At 35.4% G+C, this 21243-nt stretch overlaps 3 protein-coding genes and 2 long non-coding RNA genes across 7 annotated transcripts in view; 2 read left to right on the top strand and 3 right to left on the bottom strand.

Moving 5' to 3' along the window:
* The window catches only part of LOC128021139 (clathrin heavy chain 1), a 40310-nt gene extending 39411 nt beyond the window's left edge, over positions 1–899 (bottom strand). Inside the window, exon 1 of the mRNA XM_052608126.1 lies at positions 399–899. Coding sequence (XP_052464086.1) covers positions 399–440 — 42 coding nt within the window. The 5' untranslated portion in view covers positions 441–899. The remainder of the gene's footprint in view (positions 1–398) is intronic.
* Positions 900–2855: 1956 nt separating this feature from the next.
* LOC128021140 (protein BTG3-like) lies at positions 2856–11093 on the bottom strand. Its single transcript, XM_052608127.1, has 5 exons — positions 10941–11093; positions 5225–5431; positions 4956–5093; positions 4656–4857; positions 2856–3510 (listed from the first exon to the last, which is right to left on the bottom strand). Exons 2-5 carry the CDS (start codon positions 5395–5397, stop codon positions 3298–3300), a joined length of 726 nt encoding a protein of 241 aa, XP_052464087.1. The 5' UTR covers positions 5398–5431; positions 10941–11093; the 3' UTR covers positions 2856–3297.
* On the top strand, positions 5500–9410 carry LOC128021142 (uncharacterized). Its single transcript, XR_008185479.1, has 6 exons — positions 5500–5997; positions 6090–6158; positions 6516–6587; positions 7362–7389; positions 7606–7702; positions 8726–9410. It is a non-coding gene; the product is annotated as an uncharacterized LOC128021142 (long non-coding RNA).
* Positions 11094–13110: 2017 nt separating the features above from the next.
* LOC128021138 (uncharacterized) lies at positions 13111–14257 on the top strand. Its single transcript, XR_008185477.1, has 2 exons — positions 13111–13637; positions 13915–14257. It is a non-coding gene; the product is annotated as an uncharacterized LOC128021138 (long non-coding RNA).
* A 369-nt stretch (positions 14258–14626) lies between these two features.
* Positions 14627–20206, bottom strand: LOC128021136 (carcinoembryonic antigen-related cell adhesion molecule 1). Of its 3 annotated transcripts, none has more exons than XM_052608121.1 (6): positions 19141–20206; positions 17210–17270; positions 16729–17073; positions 16348–16644; positions 16141–16224; positions 14627–15949 (listed from the first exon to the last, which is right to left on the bottom strand). In XM_052608121.1, exons 1-6 carry the CDS (start codon positions 19174–19176, stop codon positions 15786–15788), a joined length of 987 nt encoding a protein of 328 aa, XP_052464081.1. In that variant the 5' UTR covers positions 19177–20206; the 3' UTR covers positions 14627–15785. The 3 variants fall into 3 exon arrangements, with proteins under 3 accessions (XP_052464081.1, XP_052464080.1, XP_052464082.1); XM_052608120.1 differs by having other exon boundaries at positions 14628–15949; positions 16141–16236; positions 19141–20201; XM_052608122.1 differs by lacking the exon at positions 17210–17270 and having other exon boundaries at positions 14629–15949; positions 16141–16236; positions 19141–20192.
* Between the last annotated feature and the right edge of the window lie 1037 nt (positions 20207–21243).

Here is a 21243-nt window from a genome sequence, read left to right as displayed (position 1 = left end):
AGCTCTGCGACTACAAATCTCAATATTCTCGAAACAATCTGTTCAATTTTTCAGCCATCAATATTTTTCAAGTTAACGTTACATTATAATTTCAATACACTGCCTTTAAATCCGTGTAACTGGACCAAACCCTCTAAATGTTTGAACAATTATGCTTGAAAATGCTGTCTGGGGAGTCAGCTCGCTTAGTTTTATTTGTGACACAACCAGAATCTCTATTATTCAGCTGGTTAACACCGACAGTAGCTAAGCTAACTCCCCTGCTACTACTACTAGTGCTGCTGATGGGGGTCATATACACCGGGGAAGGGGTACTACAACTGCTTTTTTGAAAACACACTATAAACTCATAAAAAAATAAAGGAGACACTCATTTGAAGATGTTTTAAAGCGCTTACCTGCAGGTGCTCCTGGAATCTGATGGGCAGGATTTGAGCCATGACGACGGTGGTTCCTCTTCGCTTTGCTCTCTAAATCCTGCTATTATTTCTGCCCAACCTAAACTACTCCAGAGCCGGGAATGAATGGAGGTGGTCTTGTGTTTTTCTGGGGGGGGAGGGGGGCAGATGAACCGGGAATGTTAGCTTACTCTAGCCGCCCGCTGAATGTAAATGAGGCGCTTCAACTCCAGAATGTCAACCGCCGCTGCGAGGAACTCTAGAAAGCTACAATGGCGGCGGAACCAGTCCGGTGGAGAAATGCACCGGAAAGAGACGTACACATCATTGGAGGCGGAGGGATACGGGTACTGTGTGGAAGAGGGATTTTAGTTCGTTTGACAACAAACTTTCACTACCTAGATGCAACATGGCTATAAATATATTGCAAATGTGTTATAAGTATATTTGAATATGGGAGAAAATAACAACATCAGCTTGAGCGTAAAGGCTGAGGGTACTAGTTCTTTGCGAATCGCCCTTTGCTTTTTGCCACATCATTCGTCCTCGTGAATTGACGTCAGTTCCGACCTTATTTCATGTTTCATTTGTAACGTATATTGTAGACCGGGGCATTTCTACTCCGTCGGTATTGGAGAACTGTACTTTGAGTTTTGTCGGTGTAACGTTGGTATTGGTAATGTTTTGATTGTCTGTTGATAGGAAAATGCAGCACTGAGTCGTTTGCAAGCGGCAAATGCTGGTGTTGAGCTTAATAAAGATATTCTTCGTGGTTAGCAAACGATAGAATACATGTGCAGGTTTGGTTTAAGTTGATTAAAAATAAATCGCTATTGTTATTTGTGTTCAGTAAGCTCTCCGAATGATTCAATGGCTGAGAGCTGTGAAGACTCATTTGAACTGATTCGCCATCCATTTCTGACTCGTTTGACCCATAGACATGTCTATGGTTTGACCAGTTTATAGAAAAGAGCCGATTCAAACGAATGATGCCCAAATCGGTTAGCACTACTTTGAGAAAATAATGCTGGAGCGTGTCGGGTCTGTTTTATTTACTTTCCTATCAAGACTTTATTTAATATTTGTAATATGTGCATCTGTTTTTGCAACTGTAATTATGTAAAAAGAATGCTGTCTATTTAATACCTCAGTTGAATAAATGAATTGGTGTGTATAATGTATATAAAATTCCATTAAATAGCAACACATGATCACCCATAATTGTCCTTAATCTACCATGAATTTGCAGATTTTTATTTGAATGCAACTGTAACCATCTTAACCCTTTAACTGCCCCACCAAGAAAAAAGCATTTTTTGTTTGCATTTCTTATCTCCTTATGTCATTAGTTACCACACTCAATGTATTTTTTTTCCAACACGTCCCATAATTTTTTAAAACATTAGCTTAGCTTTTCTACGTTTACCATAAAGTGACAAATCACCCATTTGGTTGAGCACGTTTTTGAAAAATTATTGAAAACATACTAAAGTTTTTTCATGGCAGCAAGTAAAATAATTTTGTAAAGTTAGGGCTCTTACAGTGTAATATGTCAAAAAAATATGCTTACCTTGCAAAATTTCACCAAAAACAGTTTACATGGCAGGAGTGATTTCTTTCTCTCTGACATCCATCAAAGAAGAAGTGTTGTGACAAATGCTGTTGATTTTTTTTGGCTTAACATACCTCTACCAGATGGTAGAGATGGCTCAATCAGCTTGAATTAAGTTAGGTACTCCTCTCAATAAAATATAGTGACTCAAAATGTGCTCAACCATTTGGTCGAGCGGCAGTTAAAGGGTTAAGCATTAATAGTTCATCTTGAGTAATTCCAGAAAGTGGGTCAGTGCATTAAAATAACACATCTTAATGTGAAATTAAGGAGTATTGTGCTATATGAAATATAATCGTAATTAAACACAAATACTGATGACCAGTTCAGGAACAGCAACCTGTTTTCCCAAGTACGTGGTGCATACAAGATGCACACTATAGTTATGTCTAACAGACAAGGGTGTGGAAAAAAAGCAAAATGAATTTGCTAGGCAATTCCTTTCGAGTCTGTAATGGTGGGGTTTATAGCATGAATTGTAGCCATTTCCTCTAAAACTTGGTCAGAGTTTGTGAACAGTTTGCTCTGCTCAGAGGAAGGTGTGGCATGCATAGTGAACTTGTTGAACTGACTCTAAAATAATCATCTGTATTACTTCTGTGTTCATGCAAAACTTCCATAGACCACAAAATAACTGCTTCTGAATGAGCTAAATAAAACTACTATAAAGAGAGTACTGCTGCTCTATACTATTTAAAACAAGTATAAGTATTGTTGGCTGCGCTCTAATTTAAAGTGCGCAAGTTATGATTGGAATAGTGTTGTTCTGCCACCTAGTGTCTTTCTTAAAAAAAAAAAAAAAAAACTACAAACATAAGTTACCTCAAATAATCAAAGATTTTACATTCTTGTAAATGTTTTTTAATGTTATCCATAATTTAAGTGGTCTACGCAATACATAATACTTTACTGTGAATAAATAAAACATTTGGTCACTGAAACTATGACAAAAACCATGTAAAAGTGTTATCAAATGATTCCATATAACATAAATACAGTACATTTCCATTACCATAATTTAAATACTTGAAATATTACTAATCCAATATGTACGAAGTTTACCTTATACACGTTCTATTACAAATACTCTAAAGTGCAAACGGTTACGGTTATCATTCTTTAAAAAAATTGACCAGTCACAAATGCATAAAACAGTGACAGCAGAACTACAAAAATACATCTTTAAAAAATTTGGTCAGTCATCTTAGTGGTAACTTCAAAAAACACTTTCCAATGGAACACCCCTCTCACTGACACCAATGAACTTTCATGCTGTAGTAACAGTGGCTACTGAAGCTGATGTGCTAGGTTTGAAGTGCTGCCCCAGTAGCCGTGCTTGCTACGGTACCCCTGCTGGACCCAGCTGTGCGGTTTAAAGGAATGGTTGGGTCTGCAAGGGGGACGGATTATGTAGTGTGGCCGCTGAGGGTAATGCCCTTTCCCTGGGCCAAACTTCTTCCTTGGTACAGGATGCCATACTGGGGCACTGGCATATACAAGCTGTATTAATCAAGAAGAGGACAGCAGATATAGTAAAAATAGTTCGAAACAATGGTCCGACATACATGTCATGCATATTATCTTACTAATACAAGTAAAACTTTGCTAAACTATCATTTAAAAATTAATCTACAATTCATTCAAATAGCTCCATTTTAAATGAACTACACTCAAAACAATACTGGTAAATCAGTCCTGCTGCTTTTTTTGCCTTCTTTTCTATTCACCAGTGCTGTGAAACTAAAGCACTTCTACTAATTGAGGTGCATGAAGACAGTGCAGCGTTTAAAGGTAATTTCTGGTGACTGACATCAGAGTTTGTGAATGAGTCTGGGTATTGAGTTATGACTGGTATCTTACTGGAAAAAGAAGGAACGTTGTTGCTTTTATGAACAGGAGTGTCTCTATACATATACTGTCATGCCAGTAATTTAATGTTAATTTACAAGAATTAATGTGTGAAAGGGACCATTCATTTTATATTTCTAACAACATAAAAAAAAATAAAGGCAAATTTTTTTAGTTAAAACTTTTGACAAATAAATCAAATCTTAACTTTAAAGGCATCTAATAAGAACATTTCTGAATAAAACTGTTGCCCAGTAACATTAAAATTAAAGTCTTTATAAATATTGTTAATATTGTGTTTTAGTCAGCATACCTAATATCATTCAAAGTATGAATGAAGATTTATTTTAGAGAAATAAAAAAAATGTTAATCAGCAGGGATCATTAAATTGTTTAAAAGATTCCCTTAAAGACATTTATAACACTACTAAAGATTTATATTTCAAATTAATGCTGCTCTTTTGAACTATTTATAATCCTGAAAACAACAGCAGCATTAAAATATTAAGCATATTTAAATATTGAATAAAATATTTTCAACTGGGATAAAAATTGTGGAGTACCTAATCGGCATATGTCACTGAAGATTGGAGTTTGCATCACAGGAATAAATTACTTTAATTTTAAATTATATTATTTCACAATATGAAATGTTTTACAATTTTTTTGATCAAACCAATGTCACTTAAGAAAGTGATAAATTTAAGGAAAAGAGACTTTGAAAACCATAAAAACGTAGCAACTTTTGAACAGTAGTGTACATGTAGCAATACAAAAACATTTAAGACATTTTGTACCTGGTATGGAGTGTGGTTGTAGAGAGGTGGGGTGTACTTGGCCTCTCTACAGCTGGTGTCCTCATCCGAGGAGGATGCGGAGTGGTAATCTGACGTGACCCTCTCCACAGCGCTCGTCACTTTCTTTGTCACATCCTCTTTATCATCATCATCATCACTAGAGAAGGTGGCTACAGTGAATCCATGATTCCTCTCTCCATACCTGTGTCCAATTCACAGGTAAAGATGCATCAGAAAAACAAACCAGCAGAAAACTTCTAAATGAAACAGAAAAACGTGAGCTTTATTGCGTAAACTTACCTACAGCACACCTCTCCAGGGTCGACCCAAAGCGTGAGCTCCTTAGGCAGACCAAGGTCCTTATACTGCACTCCACTCTCAGCACACGCTCGGAGCAATTCAGCATCCTCTTTATGAAAGCGGTTCACTCTGATACATCTGCACAGGATACAAATATAGCTCATTTTAACATGAGGTGCACTACATGCAACCTGTTGTGACTATCTGTGAATCTAAAGAATATGCCATTAGTGTGTCAGTGAACACTTCTGCTTATCAGAGTGCTGTACCTGAATGCTTGGCCCTTGCTGGGGTTGTCTGTATACCAGTGACCCTTGTACTTTTCCTGTAATGCTACCGTTAACCGCTCCACAAACAGGTCCACCTTTTCGCCATCTAACTTCTCAGCCTTCTTTACCAGCCGCTTCAGGAAAAATACCACCGCTGCGATTTCTTTCTTCATTGTTAGCTGTTCATCCGAAATTCAAGTCCAACTTCTGTGAATACAGAGACTTTTGTGAGTACAAATATCACCAAAATCAAACAGACTCCAAACAGTTGAGCCCCACCCAGCACCAGACGTCATTTGGACGTCGTTTTCTGGTCTAAATCAAGTCGGCCCGTCATGGCCATCTTTTAGACCAAAAAGCGACGTTGAAAATTGGTCTTCATTTGGTCCGTCGGATTTGGTCCAAATTAAGCCCAAAAAGCGACGTTGAAAATTGGTCTTCGTTTGGTCCGTCGGATTTGGTCCAAATTAAGCCCAAAAAGCGACATTTAACGTCTTTTTTTTTTTTTAATTTAGCCCAAAAATAGATGTAAATGGGCTTTAGTCCAAATTTAGCAGAAAAAAAACTTTTATTTCGCACCACAAAGCCATTAACATAAACTAGTGAAGAAATTAGACATCATGTCTGATCGCACTGTTAAATATATTTAAATATATTTTGAAAACACTTGATGGTCACGCGCTGTACTGGAGTCACCATGGAAACGGGGCCCAGCTCAACCGTCAAGCAGCTGAACAGACGCTGTCTCTCATGGTTGTTTTCACTAATTTCAGGTAAGTTTAATCCCTAAATTACACAAATGTTACATAAAAGTGTCCCTGAAACTTTCTTTCATGTAAATGACACGCTTTCGTTGAAAATGTAGTTTATAGAAATGGTCAGTGTCTTCATGAAAAGTCCGTTAGCATCTCAACTGTAATGCTAACTACAAGAGGTAACTTTATGTGCATTTTTCACAATATATTTCGCCTACATCAGCATGAATCTGTAATTTTCTTATATATGTGTGTGTTTATATAATATTTTCATAATGTGTGTGTGTGTGTGTGTGTGTGTGTTTGTTTGCATGTTAGTTATTTTGATGTCCACACTGTAAGAGTATTAATCGATTAGTATACCTAAAACTTTAAATTCTGTTATTATTCTTTTAATTTTTTTGTATAATCTGTAAATTAATTTTCTTTTCTGCATTTCACCTCTGCTATAGTTTATTTATAATAAACATGGCATTGTATAATAAATATTGTTGGCTTAGACAGATTGACAGAATGACAGATTGTTTATGTTCTAGATTCTTCCATGCTGATGGCCGTGCCTGTATCCAGCTGAAGAACATTTTTAGACATTATGAAACATATAACTAGTAAGTAATACCTCAGACATACACTATTATTCAAACGTTTAAGGGTCAGATTTATCATGTATTTACATTTACATTTATTCATTTAGCAGACTCTTTTATCCAAAGCGACTTACAGATTAAGACAGTGGAAGCAATCAAAAACAAGAGCAATGATATATAAGCAATGTTATAGTGCTATAACAAGTCTCAGTTAGCTTAACACGGTACACATAGCATGGGATTTTAAATAATATAATAAATAAAGAGAAAACAGAATTAAAAAAAAGAGTAGAACAAGCTAGTTAGAGGTCTTTACTCGTACACACACACATACAATTGCATAATAAATGTAAAGAAAATATAATACAAAAAGATTAGAAAGGTAGTTAGATTTTTTTTAAGAATAGAATTAGAATAGTGAGTGTTAAAGTTAGAGGATCAAATAAAGGTGGAAGAGAAATAGAAAATATTATTTAAAAATGTATTTAAAATAAATCTTTTATGCTCACCACTGCTGCATTTATTTGATTAAAATACAGTAAAATAGTAATATTTGAAATTTCTAGGGGTGTCCTTGACTAAGGTTTTTCATAGTTGAATCAGAATTTTTGAATCTTGCCGATATTCGACTGATAGTCTAATCATATGTTTGGGGGCAGAATACATTGAGTCAAGTCTGACATTTGACAGTCATAATTACTGATCTTAACACACTGGTAAAATGTGTTATGAACACCTCGCAGATATAAACGGGGTAAATAATAGTTCATCATTGATGGATCTTTTCTATTTCAGAGACTGAAAATCATTGATAAACCACAAGGTAATTGTGAATAAACTTATTGCAAGAGGAATAATAAGAAGAAAAGAAAATGCATGTGTGATTTAATATTGCTTCTTATTTTTCAATGTTGAAAGTTCTTTCTTCTCATCTTTGTGCATTTTCAGATGTTGTGCATATTTATGGATCAAATTATTTAACGTTGTTTAACTTTTTAACATTATAATATTGGTTGTCTTCTCTTTTTTCATAATTAAGCTCCAACCCCAGTTAAGCAGACCTGAGCAGCTGATCAAGGATCAGCAGAAACTCTGCAGAACGGTGGTCCTCCAGCCCAGGACTGGACACCAGTGTTGTAAGTCATTCTGCCTCTTTATAGTGCATGTTCAGAACATATTGCAGGAGATCTCAACATTGTCTCACAAGGTCCTTTTACATGCAGAGTTTTGCACCAACCTGCAGTGCACCTGAACACATTAATCAAGGTCTTCAGTTTTGCTAACTATAAGTCACAGACAGGTGAGTGTGATCAGGTGTGGACGTAAACACTGGGTGTGTTTCACTCAGGTCCGTTGCTCAGTACTCAGTGGTGAAGGGCTGCCTCAATCACTATTTTCATTTTACGGTGCACTGATAATTCGCTATAAGAAAACACGTAATAGATTTTAAAACACAAACCAATAATATATTTCAGCATAAACATATCACTAGACAGGTAATGTCTAATCTAGTAAACATTTCCAATTAATTTATTAATTAAATCTTGCACATACATGTAATAAAGTATTCATGATAATGTGCTGTAAATAGCATTAAAGTAAGATATCAGTTTTATTGTTGTGCATTAATGTCAGTAGTGATGTTGTACAATGAGGACAGAGATAGTCACCAGTGTATAGTGAGCCACAGTGCTTACCAGTACCTACATTTGTGTACACAATATATTCACAACTTGGCAAACTGTGAAGCTGATTGAGACGTAAACTCTGCATGACAGTGGACCTTAATCCAAGCATATGTCTCTGTACTAAAGTAATGGGAGTTACCAGATCAGGGTGTTTTTAGACCATGATACCTGATTGGCTGACATCATAGTGACGGTAGGTTTAGGGTGGGGTTTAGGTAAGGGGGATCATTTTGATTGCATGATTTAGAAACACCCAGCAGTTTGAAAACACCCACAAAGTCATAAACGCCCACTTTTACTCTGCAGAGACCTAAGTCTCACCTTAATGGCCAGAGCTGACAACCCCTGACATACTGATTAGTTAATAATCCCTCATGAAGAACGAGTACACTTTAATTTGTACATTTTGGACAAACATTGTTTTTTTATTATTAATTTACATTTTAGTTACGGTTTTCTTTCTCACTTTAGATGCTGCAGAAAAAAGAGCGAGGCTAAAGCATTCAAAGTGGAAACATCTGCCGTGGCTCATTAATCCAGAATTGGGATGGAGGAAGGAGCAGAAGATCAGAGATCAGGCAGAGATCTACTGGTGCCCCTGTGGGAACCCCATTTACCTAATGTGTTAGTTTAACCAAAGATTTTCCTCACTCACCTTTATGTTGTTCCAAACCAGACTTTTGTTCATCCTTGAAACATAAATGCGGAACTTTTTAATGAAATCTGAGATTATTTTCTTTATATAAAATAACACATTCACACAAGCACCATGATGCATCAGTGTTGCATTGGCGTGAGAGCTGGCGCTTTTGGTGCTTTTGTGAAAATCCATTGGGGAGTCATAATTTCTGAATAGATTATTTTTGCTGTTGTAATTGTTTGTTTGTTTTTTTTTTTGTACACAAGGCATCTGTTAAAAAAATATCTTAATTTGTGTTCTGCACAAAAGGGTGTTATGGGTTTGGGGCAACATGAGGGTAAGTAATTAATGACAGAATTAAAATTTTTGGTTGTTCTAATGTGGTTATAATTGGTCATAGTTTATTTGTCTTGAAAAAATATATTTATACAGAAACATGGATTAATTTGATAAGTTTATAGTAAAGCCTTTTAAATTGATAAAAAAAAAAAAAATCTAAATAAATACTACTCTTTTGCAAGGTCTATTAAAAAAATATGGACAAATGTAATGGTTTCCACAAAATATTTGGCAGCACAACGGTTTTAAACTGATAATAATCAGAAATGTTTCTTGAGCAGCAAATCAGTATATTATAATGATTTCTGAAGATCATGTAATACTGAAGACTGAAGTAATTGTGTTAAAAATTTCAGTTTACAGGCATAAATTACATTCTACAATGCATCCACATAGAAAACAATTATTTCTGTAGTTATATTTCACAATATTACAGTTTTTACGGTCTGTTTAATCAAAAGAAGCTTAAGATGTGATCAAGATTTTACATGAAAGATGTAATGTGTCAATAAATGTTTCAATATACTGTGAATTGTCTTATTTTCACTAATTAGGAATATGACAAATAATTCATGGTTGTAATTAGGTCTGGAAAAGACGTCTTTTCACCGTTCACTATTCAACCACATTTAAACGTAATTTGGACGTCTATTTATAGACGTCTTTTTGACGACCTGAAAAAGACGTCGTTTCACCTTTCACTTTTCAACCACATTTAAACGTAATTTGGACGTCTATTTATAGACGTCTTTTTGACGACATGAAAAAGACGTCGTTTCACCTTTCACTTTTCAACTAAATTTTAACGTTGTTTAGACGACTGCCAATGACGTCTTTTCGACGTCTTTTCAACGAGTTTTTGCTGGGTGGGGCACTTATTAAATTAATTTATTAATATGAAATGAACAATCAAAGCACTCATGTAGTTTATTACTACTACTAAAAACGAATCTTATTAAAAATAGTGTTCGAAAACATCATGCGCCAGAAATATAAGCTCCTAAGATACTGGCCTACACTAAACGTTAGAGTGCACTACATGAAGCGATCAACACAAAGCTGCGCGCGCGGTCAGACGGCGGGACAGCACAGCAGGATGGCGCGCGGATTACATCACGACCGTTTGAAAAACAAGACCATGACCAGTAGCAGTCTAGAACAGCACAGGTATCATTTTCCCCCTAAACCACATTACGTGTTAATAATTATGTCATAATTTTGAAATGACACGTTGTAGCTTATACCCAAGTTAGCAAAAAATTAATTAGAGAACGTAAAGCTAAAAGACGCCCAAATAATAAATAAATAAAATACAATGTTGTTCATTCATATATTTTGAAGAGTATTTTTTTATCTTAATATATGAGCAAAAACTAACGTGGTCAGTTTATGTTAGTCAAACTGGAAAAATTAGGTTGCCTAAATGAATTTAAGTATCGCAAACTAACGACGGCCTTGTCTTAATGTCGTATATTAATACCTTACTCATTGTTTAAAAATACACATAAAAAAAAAATAAAATAAATAAAAACTCAAAACGAAATTAGCTTGTTGTAGCCTAGCCGAAGTTAACGTGGCCTCGATTCCATTTCGGTTGGCTTTTCTGACAGTTTTCTTCAAAACCACTTATTTGAAAACTTTTTAATTTAATAAACATATATAAGTTTTACGAGAGCTTGCTACATCACTAAAAACAGAGATACTGACCGTGTTTTCCTTTCATCCACATGTGGACAACTGCTGCTGCCTAGCACACACTTCCAGATCTGCTCTGCGCCGCGCGACTGCGGGTGACGTGATTTTGTCTTGTGCGCATGATCAGAGGAAATGATTCAGGACTCGATTCTTTTGATTCGTGAAGCGAAAGATTCATTATACATAAAAATGTAATTGACAAAGTAAAATAAAACGTTTATGGGTAGAAGAGCATACACATAAATAAATATACGATGGAAGTGTTTTACCAAATCAAACAACAATTAATCACAGCAAACGTGAAATACAAGGGTTATGGGCCCGTAGTCATCCGGGGAGAATATTTTATTTTATTTTATTTTATTTTATTTTATTTTATTACTGATATTTTGGAAAAATAATAAAGGTGGAGGGAGCACTAGACTATACTGAGGCATTTTTAAAAATAGGACAATGGCGCCCTCTGGCTTGAAAAGCAGTGTTTTGCAGGCAAGCAGGTTACATCACAGGTTACAGGGCGTGTTATCAGAAATATAAGTGTTCGTAAACATCAAAGGCAGATACATGTTACTCTACTATGTTATTTCTTCCCTCAAAAGCACAGGTTTGTTCTTGTCACAACACATTTGTATGTGCCAGTATCAATTATCTACAGGTTTGATACGTCAAATGCCATTTAAGTTTCTTGTATCCAAATTAATCTACAATGATTTCTATATGATTGTTTTATCCATTAATTGTTATTTTATAATTACCAAGCACAATTTATTATATATTATTACAATTTATTTGCAGTTCCACTGTAAATATTTCTTTGTCATTTGATGGTTTATAGTTGCAGCTGATATTGTCTGACAATTCTCGATGAACATTCTGAACTGATCTTATGAGATAATGATAATAATAATAAATAAGACAATTACAATTTACAGTGTAAAGATCTATAGAGCTAAAAGGGAGACCATAGCAACTATAAATACACACACACACATATGTATCTATGTATATCAGTTACTCTCTTGGTTCAGAAGCAATGAAACCTCATTGTAGCAGTGTTAACTTGGGTAGTGTCATAAATGTAAATTAGGCCTATTTCAAATTTACCATGTTAATAATTTCAGAAATGCGTTACCATGACATTTGAAAACATAACTATTTGGCTCCCAAAACGCTCTCCAGCTTATTTACCAAATTCACCATAAACACAAAATATGTGTATATGTATAACTTTATTATAATGTTTTTCCATTGATATTTTTTTTAAATAAATATTAATGTGTATGGATATACACATGTAACATAAATAAGCTGTAGTATCAATAGATGGCACTATAAAAAAAAAAAATCTGAGCATACATGTTCGATTCTCTATCACTATATATTTTCAAATGTATTAACTAACTTAACAAGTTTCACTTGTCACTGCACTGATAGAGCAAGATAATTTACAGTATTTAATTTGTCCTCCTTCGTGTTTCATATGACGTTTAAATTTGTCATATTCTTCAATCTCTTAACCTTTAGCAAAACCTTTAACCTTTAGTTTTGAAGCTCGCTGGGTCTCTCACGAGAAGTAAATCAAACTTGCTTTGTGTTGCAAGGCTTGTGATTGGCTGTTCACCAGTGATGTCACACATTCATGTGCACGCGCTCCACAAACTCAGGATCAAAGCCTGAGTTGACAAAGAAAGTTGATGATCAGCATCATGGTACCAACAAAGCTGAATTGGAGAGGTTTGGTTTTGTCAACTCAAAACTAATCCTGTAACTCTGAATTTGTTCAGCTAAATAAACGATTTATAATACCTGTTAAACTAAAATTGCTTGTGTGTAAAGGATAAGTAATAATAATAATATGAATCATAATAATTATATAAAATGACTCAGTAATTATCATTAAAGCCAGTCTTCTTTTTTTTTTTTTTTTTTTTTTTTTTTTAGCGTTAGTGACCTTTAACTTGGAGCAAGATAAACTGGAGTGACTTCATGTCAGACAAGTGTCACTTCTCTATCATCTGATTGGTCCACCTTCAGTTTGAGATTTCTAACCCAGAACATAGCCTGACCCAGAGCAGGTTAGCTGTGGAATGTAAGTTACTATGGCAATCAATGCCGCTAAAAGCCAAGCCACTTACATGTTACCTAAAACCCAGTATTGGTGCAAACCAACCTGAAACTTACCTGGCTAGCCAGCTAATCCAGCTTCATGGTACAGGCTCCAGGAAGATAACCAAATAAGGGCACACAGGAACTAAAACAAAACAAAATACAGGAAAACACAGACACTTTGGGGTTCTTGACAACTAAAAGTGTGACAGAAGATCAAGCAAAGTGCAGACAGATCAATCCAGGCAATCTAAAACTCACAGTCCAGAACTGGAAGAGGATCATAACAGTGAGGCAATCCAGAAAGGTGAACAGAAACCACGGGGAAATCCAAACTCCAGAGTCAGTAACAGTACATTGTCAGCAACACACAGTCAATGAGTGAGATCTGAAGAAAAAGAGGGAACCACAACACAGCTGAGCAGAAAGAAACTCCTGAGAAAAACACACTGGCAAAAACCACAAAAATAAAAACAGAGAAAAAAGGAAACAAGAGGGAGATCAAACCTGAGTCCTGACAGTTCCATTAAAATCAACCAGTGCTCTCGTTCACACTCTATATTCTCCCCAGACCTGTTGCTTTCTGCGTATACCATGACTGAGGTGAGATCCTTGAGCCAGGCACCAAACCCCAACTGCTCCCTGGGTGCCACAGAAAACATGGCTGCCCACAGATGTGGGTTCACATTCTGTGTATGTGTGTGTGGGTGTGTTTGTATCTTCACTACTCACTGCTGTGTGTGTGCACTCGGATGGGTTAAATGCAGAGCACAAATTCCAAGTATGGGACACTACACGTAATGCCACTTTTTCATGTTCATGTACCCTAACCCTAACCCTAACAATCATGTATTTACACCCTACTGTCATCTCGACACAGCTGTGCCAATTCTGTGGCTTTATTTTGATGAAGCAGAGGACCACCGTGCCCACCTTCACTGTCTTCACTGTCTTCAGTCAGATTGGAATCTGATCATGGATGGGAAAGGGACATTGAGGCTGTCGTTGCCTAAGTGCACCCATCTACATCATCAGCCCATACAGAGAGCCTTTGGCATGCTGAAAACATGCTGGCATTCTGTTTTCTTCAAGGCCTTAGAGGTGAGTTCTGCCTTTGTGCCCGAGGTTGTGTTCTCAGTGGGGACAGGGTTGAGCCAGAGGATCAGGAAGACCATGAGGACAGACCCTTGAACCAAGAGTGGAAGACAATCTGACTGCTGCTGTGTCTGCTCCAAAAATGTGTGCCTGCGCTCCCTGAGCATGACTACCCGTAAAACACAGGTTAAAATGTTTCACAATTCATGTTGTCGGCATTCCATTTCTTGCAAAATTTCATTTCACATGTTTACAATTCGATGCTAATTTTTATATGGAATTAAAAGTTTTTGTAGCTTTATTACTTTTGTGGTGGCAGTCACTCTCCACAGGATAAATAAGGGTGTGCTCATCTGTCCCTGTAACAGCCAGACAAGATTCAAGTTACCTAAGTGATTTATGTGCTCAAAACTACATTTAAATGTTGAGGTAGTTGCTGTTGTGGCCGAGAAGCCACCTGGGATTTCAAGGTTTTTTAAGGACTCGTTGAAGCCACAATTAAGTAAAAACCAAAGTTTAATGAAATAAATTAGCTCGCTCAAAAGTAAAACTCAGATAGTAGGTGGCATAATAATGCTCAACACTGTTTAACACATACTGTACATAACAGATTGTCATACAGTTCTTACAATCTTCCTGAATAACTTGCCACTTAAACAACTCAATAATTCACAAAACATTTTTCTTAACATTAAACACAACATTGTTGCTTTTTATCTAAGACCGATGCACTTCAATTTATCAACAGTACTGTACAAATGATATAGGTAACATATATTTAGTAACATTATTTGTTTATTTATATTACTTACATTCATGTAATATGTGTACTTAAACACTGGCACGTCATCTGGATGACAATTGCTAACGTCTTAATTCACATTCGTCTTTATCTCTTTTATATACTTGATCTTTCTTTATAATCTAATTTCTTCATAAAACCAAACTTCATGTACTTGAAGACTTATCATAAAGAGGATGCAACAAAGGTTATTTAGTAAACTTTATACAGGTATTTTATCACTCATGCTTGTTTTATCTTTCTCTATTTGTATCTCTTGTAAATGTAGTTGAGTTAAAATATATCAGCCATTCAATATAACTGAGATTCCTCAAGTTGAATGCCCTTTGACAGAAGACCTTCTAGCACTGCTTCAAACCTTAATCTCAGAACTATATGCAAAAAACATATATTTACAAGCACTACATTTGTTCTCCTTCATAATTGTCCAATCATATATTTCATGTTACAGTGTTTTACAGCTTATCGTGGTCAAGTCATTTCATGTACATTTTATTCCCTAAGTATTCAGATAACTGTTGAGTGGTTATTTTAACCACACAGTGTCTACATGCAAGGTTAATGGAAGGGAAAACATGCAAACAACATGTGACATGAATAGAGTATATTTTTTTTCATAAGCCAGCACAGGAAAGAAAATAAACTCAGGAAGCCACTTCACTGGATTTTTAGAGCTGAATCTGGCAAATAACATAGACTTAATAATAATTTGTATGTGTCATATATTTTGTCAACATATATACAGCCAAGTTTATGCATGATTAAATAATCATGTATAAATTATATAACTCCATATTACATACACAAGTTGTTATCAGGTTGGTGAACAAGATATAAGTGGATCAAGAAATCTATCAAAGTAAAATGTCTTCATTTGGAGATGAGCGAACACTGACTGGGCTGCATGGGACTGGACGATGGTGACCCAACATTGAATATACTTCATACTCCACCTGAGAATGGAGATCAGAAGCAGGTGCAGCATTCATTCTTACAGGAGACTTGTGTTGTGCTCTTCCTGGATGAACATGAGAAAAATCTGAGTAATTCTGGTTATTATAGTATTTGTATAATATATTTTTTGTTTGTTAGATTTGACTAATATCATTATTCTATTGTGCCATCAAGATTCCATATAAAAAGACTTATAACTCTGGGCATTGAGATTTAAACCGATAAAACAAACACTGTGTGAAATGTTAAACTCACTGGAACGCTCGCACACAACTGTGAGAATCAGTATGGTGAGAATCATCATCGCTGAGGTCACCGCAATTATCCATACATTCTCATCTATAAAGAGAGCTATTGAGCAGAATTAACTAACACAATTACAGCAATTTTGTAACAACTTTTCCATGAGATACACTTGTATTTTTAGTTATTATGTGCTTTAAATAAAATAATATAAAATACCTTTGTTCCTGTAACATTCATTAGGACTCATGTGGTGTATTGTTGGTTGGCTCAGGGATGAGTGGTTTACCCAACACGAGTAGTTCACACAGTCAGATGTATTCAAGTATGAATGGACGGTGAATGAGCTGTCTGGGTTGGTTTTGTTAATGCTGTGTGTGAGAGAGCCGTTCAGAAATTCTCCGTTTCTAATCCACATCTGGTCTAGACCAGAAGGGTAAAACCCCTCAGAGATACAAAGCATCATGGGAAATCCACTCATTGCTCTTACATGTGTCACAGACACAGTGGGTTGTGCTAAAAGAAATATAAGCCTGTTATAATAAAATTCTCAAATCACTTGTCATTGTTATTTCTTTTATTTAGTCATAATAAACTTACCGATCACTTGGACAAATGTTCTTTCTTCTCTTAAAGTCACAGAAGGAGGTGGTATGGATCTTGTCACAATGCATTTGTATGTGCCAGTATCATTTATCTGCAAGTTTGAAACCTCAAATGTCATTTGCACAGTTTCTAGACTCCAGATGAATCTACAGTGATTGCAGCATAGATGTTCTTTCCATGAAGTGTTCATTTTCCTTGCTGAGCACAGTTTATTGTTAGTTTGCAGTTCCACTATGAAACTTTCTGTGTCATTTGATGGTTTATAGTTACAGCTGATATTGACTGACATTCCTCGATGAACAGTCTGAACTGAGGTGCTGTTAAATAATCCGTGTCCAGCTATAACAACGTAAAAAGACAGGACAGCCAATAAATATTAATCGATGCGTCATTGTATAAAGATTTGATTCAGTTATTTTGCAAAAAATGATTATAATCTGTGCTTGAAATTGGAACAGAAGTGCAAAATCATTACCAGGAAACAAAAAAAGCAGAATCCACGCACATGTAGTCACAGCGTTACACTTTGATAATATCTATTGAGAACAGAAAGAGTAATCAGTAGATGCATATTTGTATAGACATGTTGCCGTGGTTTGTTTTGAGATAATGTCTAGCTTGTAAGATAATGACTTAGACAGAAAGTAATTTCAGTTCAAATCAACATTTCACATTAAAAGAAAGAAACGAAAGGATACAACATTCATGAAACTAGCACAATAGGAAATTGTTTGCCAAGCCGAACACTCATTTAAAGCGTATGCTTCAGCAGAAATTTTAAGAGGTGGTCAAAGTCCACAACTCCATTAAATACAGATACTGCTGGTCAAATATTACTCAATTATAAGTAAAAGTTGTAAAGGCAGAATTTTACATAAGCAAAAGTACAGAAGTACAAATACTGTATTACCAAAAGTAGATGTCCTTTTTTATGTTTTATTATTGTTGAATGTAATTGCAGTAACTTATGCCTCTGAAGCAACTTAACAATTAATTATGCATACTGAATACACTGATTAGCTTGCAGTATCTTTGCAATAAAAAGCTTTTTGAATGTTACAAAGATTTAGAAAACACAATTTTATTTAACACCCCTACCCAACCCCAGAAAAACCGCATGGTAATCTCACACAGAAACAAGATTAAATCAAATAAAAATTCTCTCTAATGGACTCTGTACTTGTCATGTATGTCATACACAGAATGATCTGTGCAGTGTTGTTTCCTGAGATGGCAAAATTACACATATTCTTCACTCAAGTAGAAGCACAAATGTTTAAAGAGGAACGGCTCTGACGTACTTAAGTGAAAAATAGCTACAGTATTACTACTACTTTTTTTAGTGTCATGTTAGAGAGAGAGACTGCTGAATCACTCCCACTGTTTGTAAAACTGCGTTTCACAGAAAGTTTCAAAATGATTGAAATGTTCTGATAATTGGTTTAGATTCAACCTACACGCTAAAGTGCATAAATGTTTGCGGGCATTTCTAAAATTATAAATGCGAATACCCGCACTGAAATTCAGGCCCAACTTAACAAAGACAAAAATACAGTAGCCTGTTTACAGATGAAACTGACCTGAATTCGTAAGAAGTAGACATTGCAGATATTTGTGTAAAAATGTAAGAAATGAAACTAAAAAGAAATAGTGACGTAAAGTACAGATACCAGAAAAATCTACTTAAGTAAAGTAACAAATTATTAGTTACTTCCCATCTCTGGCTGCTTCATGTCAAATACCTATTGTGTTTTGTTAGGAGATGCACAACAGTTTGTCTGTGGCTTCATAGGTCATATTTTTGTTTACACAATTTTGCAAAGTCAGACAATTGTGTTTCTAATATATACCACAATATTAATTTCTTCTTATTAAATTGTCAAGTCAAGTCAAGTCAAGGGAAATTACTTCACATAAACCTTCAAAAGTTGCTAGCTGTCTAAAAATTAATGTTTCAGAGAAGAAAAAAATATCCCACTGACTTTCAAAGTGGCTACATTGTAACAACTTTCAACTTCGATGATCTTGATTGAAATGTACATAGAAGAGCGAAAAGTATGATAATCGTATTTCAAATGTAGTGACATTAAAGTCATAAGTTTCCAGAAAAAAATATACTCAGGTAAAGTACAGATACTGAAAAAGTGTACATAATTACAGTAATCAAGTTAATGTACTTTGTTACTGTCCATCGCTGATATGTATGGAATATATCTGACAATAAAATGCCACAACAATTAATGCAATTAATGCAAGACTACAAATTTCACATATTTGATTATGTCATAAAACAAAAGCTGATTCAAGCTATTCACCAAATTCAACCAAAATATTTTTTTTAACATAGCCTAGATACATTATTTTTGATCTTATATAATGTAAAATGAAATTTTCCCAAATTCTCACCATTGCATATTTCCGAAACGGCATCCTCTTTTTCATTTTGCAGAGACCTGATGTTCTAACACATGATGGTGCAAATGAAGAAGTGATGATGGTTTGAGGTAGCGGTGTAATTTTAGTCAGAAATTCAGAAACAGGGTCGTAATACTAAGATTTGTAGACTGAAAGAAAAGCAAACTAAAGCTTAAAATCCTTTTAAATACCAATAATTTAAGTCATGAAAATCAAGAGCACTATGTGCTCATGCGTTTACTCCATGTCAAACACCCAACGAAGTTTATCTGTTCACACAGACATTAGCCAATCAAAAAAGTTTTTTTTTTTTTTTTTGAGCTTCATTCATTGGACCAATATAAAAGAGGTGTTACCCATTGTCTAAACTACAATAGTGCAGTAACATCTTGGCCTTCAGCTGTGAAAAACTAAAACTGCAAGGGAGTTCAAATGGTTAAAACAAATGTCCTCCATACCTCATTTACTTGAAACTATCTCCACCTCTTCTATAGAGCATTTTTATGCACTGAAAAACCGGTCTAGTTATTTTAACCACACAGTGTGGGAGGTTGTAAGCACGTGTGATGCAGGGAAGCTATCATTTAGGTCACGTGTGAAAATGTAGATATGATACAAAAAGAATAAACTGTACCATGACCACAAAGTCAGTGCATGGATGGGTTTCTCAGACCTAAATTACTGCCTGCTGCTGCACACAAGTTTCAGTTGCATCTCAAGGTTGTCAGAGGAAGCTCTTTAAAAGCGACTTCCTCACGTTTATTTATACAAAAAGTGGAATGCTATTTTAAGACTTTCGTTTTGTGTTTTGAAGCTATCCAAGTTGGAAAACTACACTATTTTTAACATTTGAACATATTTTACAATTCTAGGCATGCTAGGCGCATATACAGGTGCTTCTCAATAAATTAGAATGTCAAGGAAAAGTTCACCTGCCCACACTGCCAAAAGCACCAAAATTTGGTTCAATTGCCATGGTGTTGGTGTGATTGACTGGCCAGCAAACCCACCAGACCTGAACCCCAGAGAGAATCTATGGGTTATTGTCAAGAGGAAAATGAGAAACAAGAGACCGAACAATGCAGATGAGCTGAAGACCACTGTCAAAGAAACCTGGGCTTCCATACCACCTCAACAGTTCCACAAACTGATCACCTCCATACCACGCCGAATTGAGGCAGTAATTAAAGCAAAAGGAGCCTATACCAAGTAGGCCTATTGAGTACATGTACAGTACAGTACAGTAAATTAACATACTTTCCAGAAGGCCAACAATTCACTAAATGTTTTTATTTTATTTTATTGTACTTATGAAGTGTTCTAATTTGTTGAGATAGTAAATTGGTGAGTTTTTGTTAAATGTGAGCCAAAAACATCACAATTAAAAGAACCAAAGACTTAAACTACTTCAGTCTGTGTGCACTGAATTTATTTAATACATGAGTTTCAACTTAGTTAGCAACTGTGGTTTATGGAAACGCTCCCCAGTTAAGTGAATGATTCAATGAATTACTCATAAAGTCACCATAGTTGGCTGTATGTCATGTGACTTTGTCCCTTTTTACAAGATGTAATACAAGTCTCAGGTGTCTAGTTACCTCCACAAGAAGTAGCTGTCAGGCGGCACATGAGTACTAAAGGAAGTTCTCTTTCATGTCCTATTGCTCTTAAACTGTCAAATACACACTAGGTTATGTTAAAAACACATTTTAAAAAACACAGCCCCTAAGGTTTGTGAAGGTAAACAGCTAGGAAAGAAATCACATCTTTATATTAAATCTGTTTATGAAGTGACAGCAGCATAATATACAATACCAACTGCTGTCTACACTGTTAATATGACCCAAACAATAAATAAAAACAGGCAATCACTCACTGCTGTTGACCGATTAACTTCAACAGCTTCAATACGAACACATTTCTTACTTGAATGCTGCTTTTATATGCTCTAAATGTAAAGGGGGTTTCAGGCTCCCTCGGTGCGACGGCTGTAGGCGGGGCATAAACAATGTGACATCACAATGCACAGAGAATCAAAACGGCATGTCTAATGAGACTGATTTGGATTACTGGGGATTACAAAAATAAGGACTG

This window comes from Carassius gibelio, chromosome A10, assembly GCF_023724105.1.
Source record: "Carassius gibelio isolate Cgi1373 ecotype wild population from Czech Republic chromosome A10, carGib1.2-hapl.c, whole genome shotgun sequence".
In the NCBI taxonomy this organism is placed as follows: Eukaryota; Metazoa; Chordata; class Actinopteri; order Cypriniformes; family Cyprinidae; genus Carassius; species Carassius gibelio.
The sequence above is the reverse complement of the archived record's forward strand: the minus strand, read 5'-3'. Positions and strand labels throughout refer to the sequence as shown.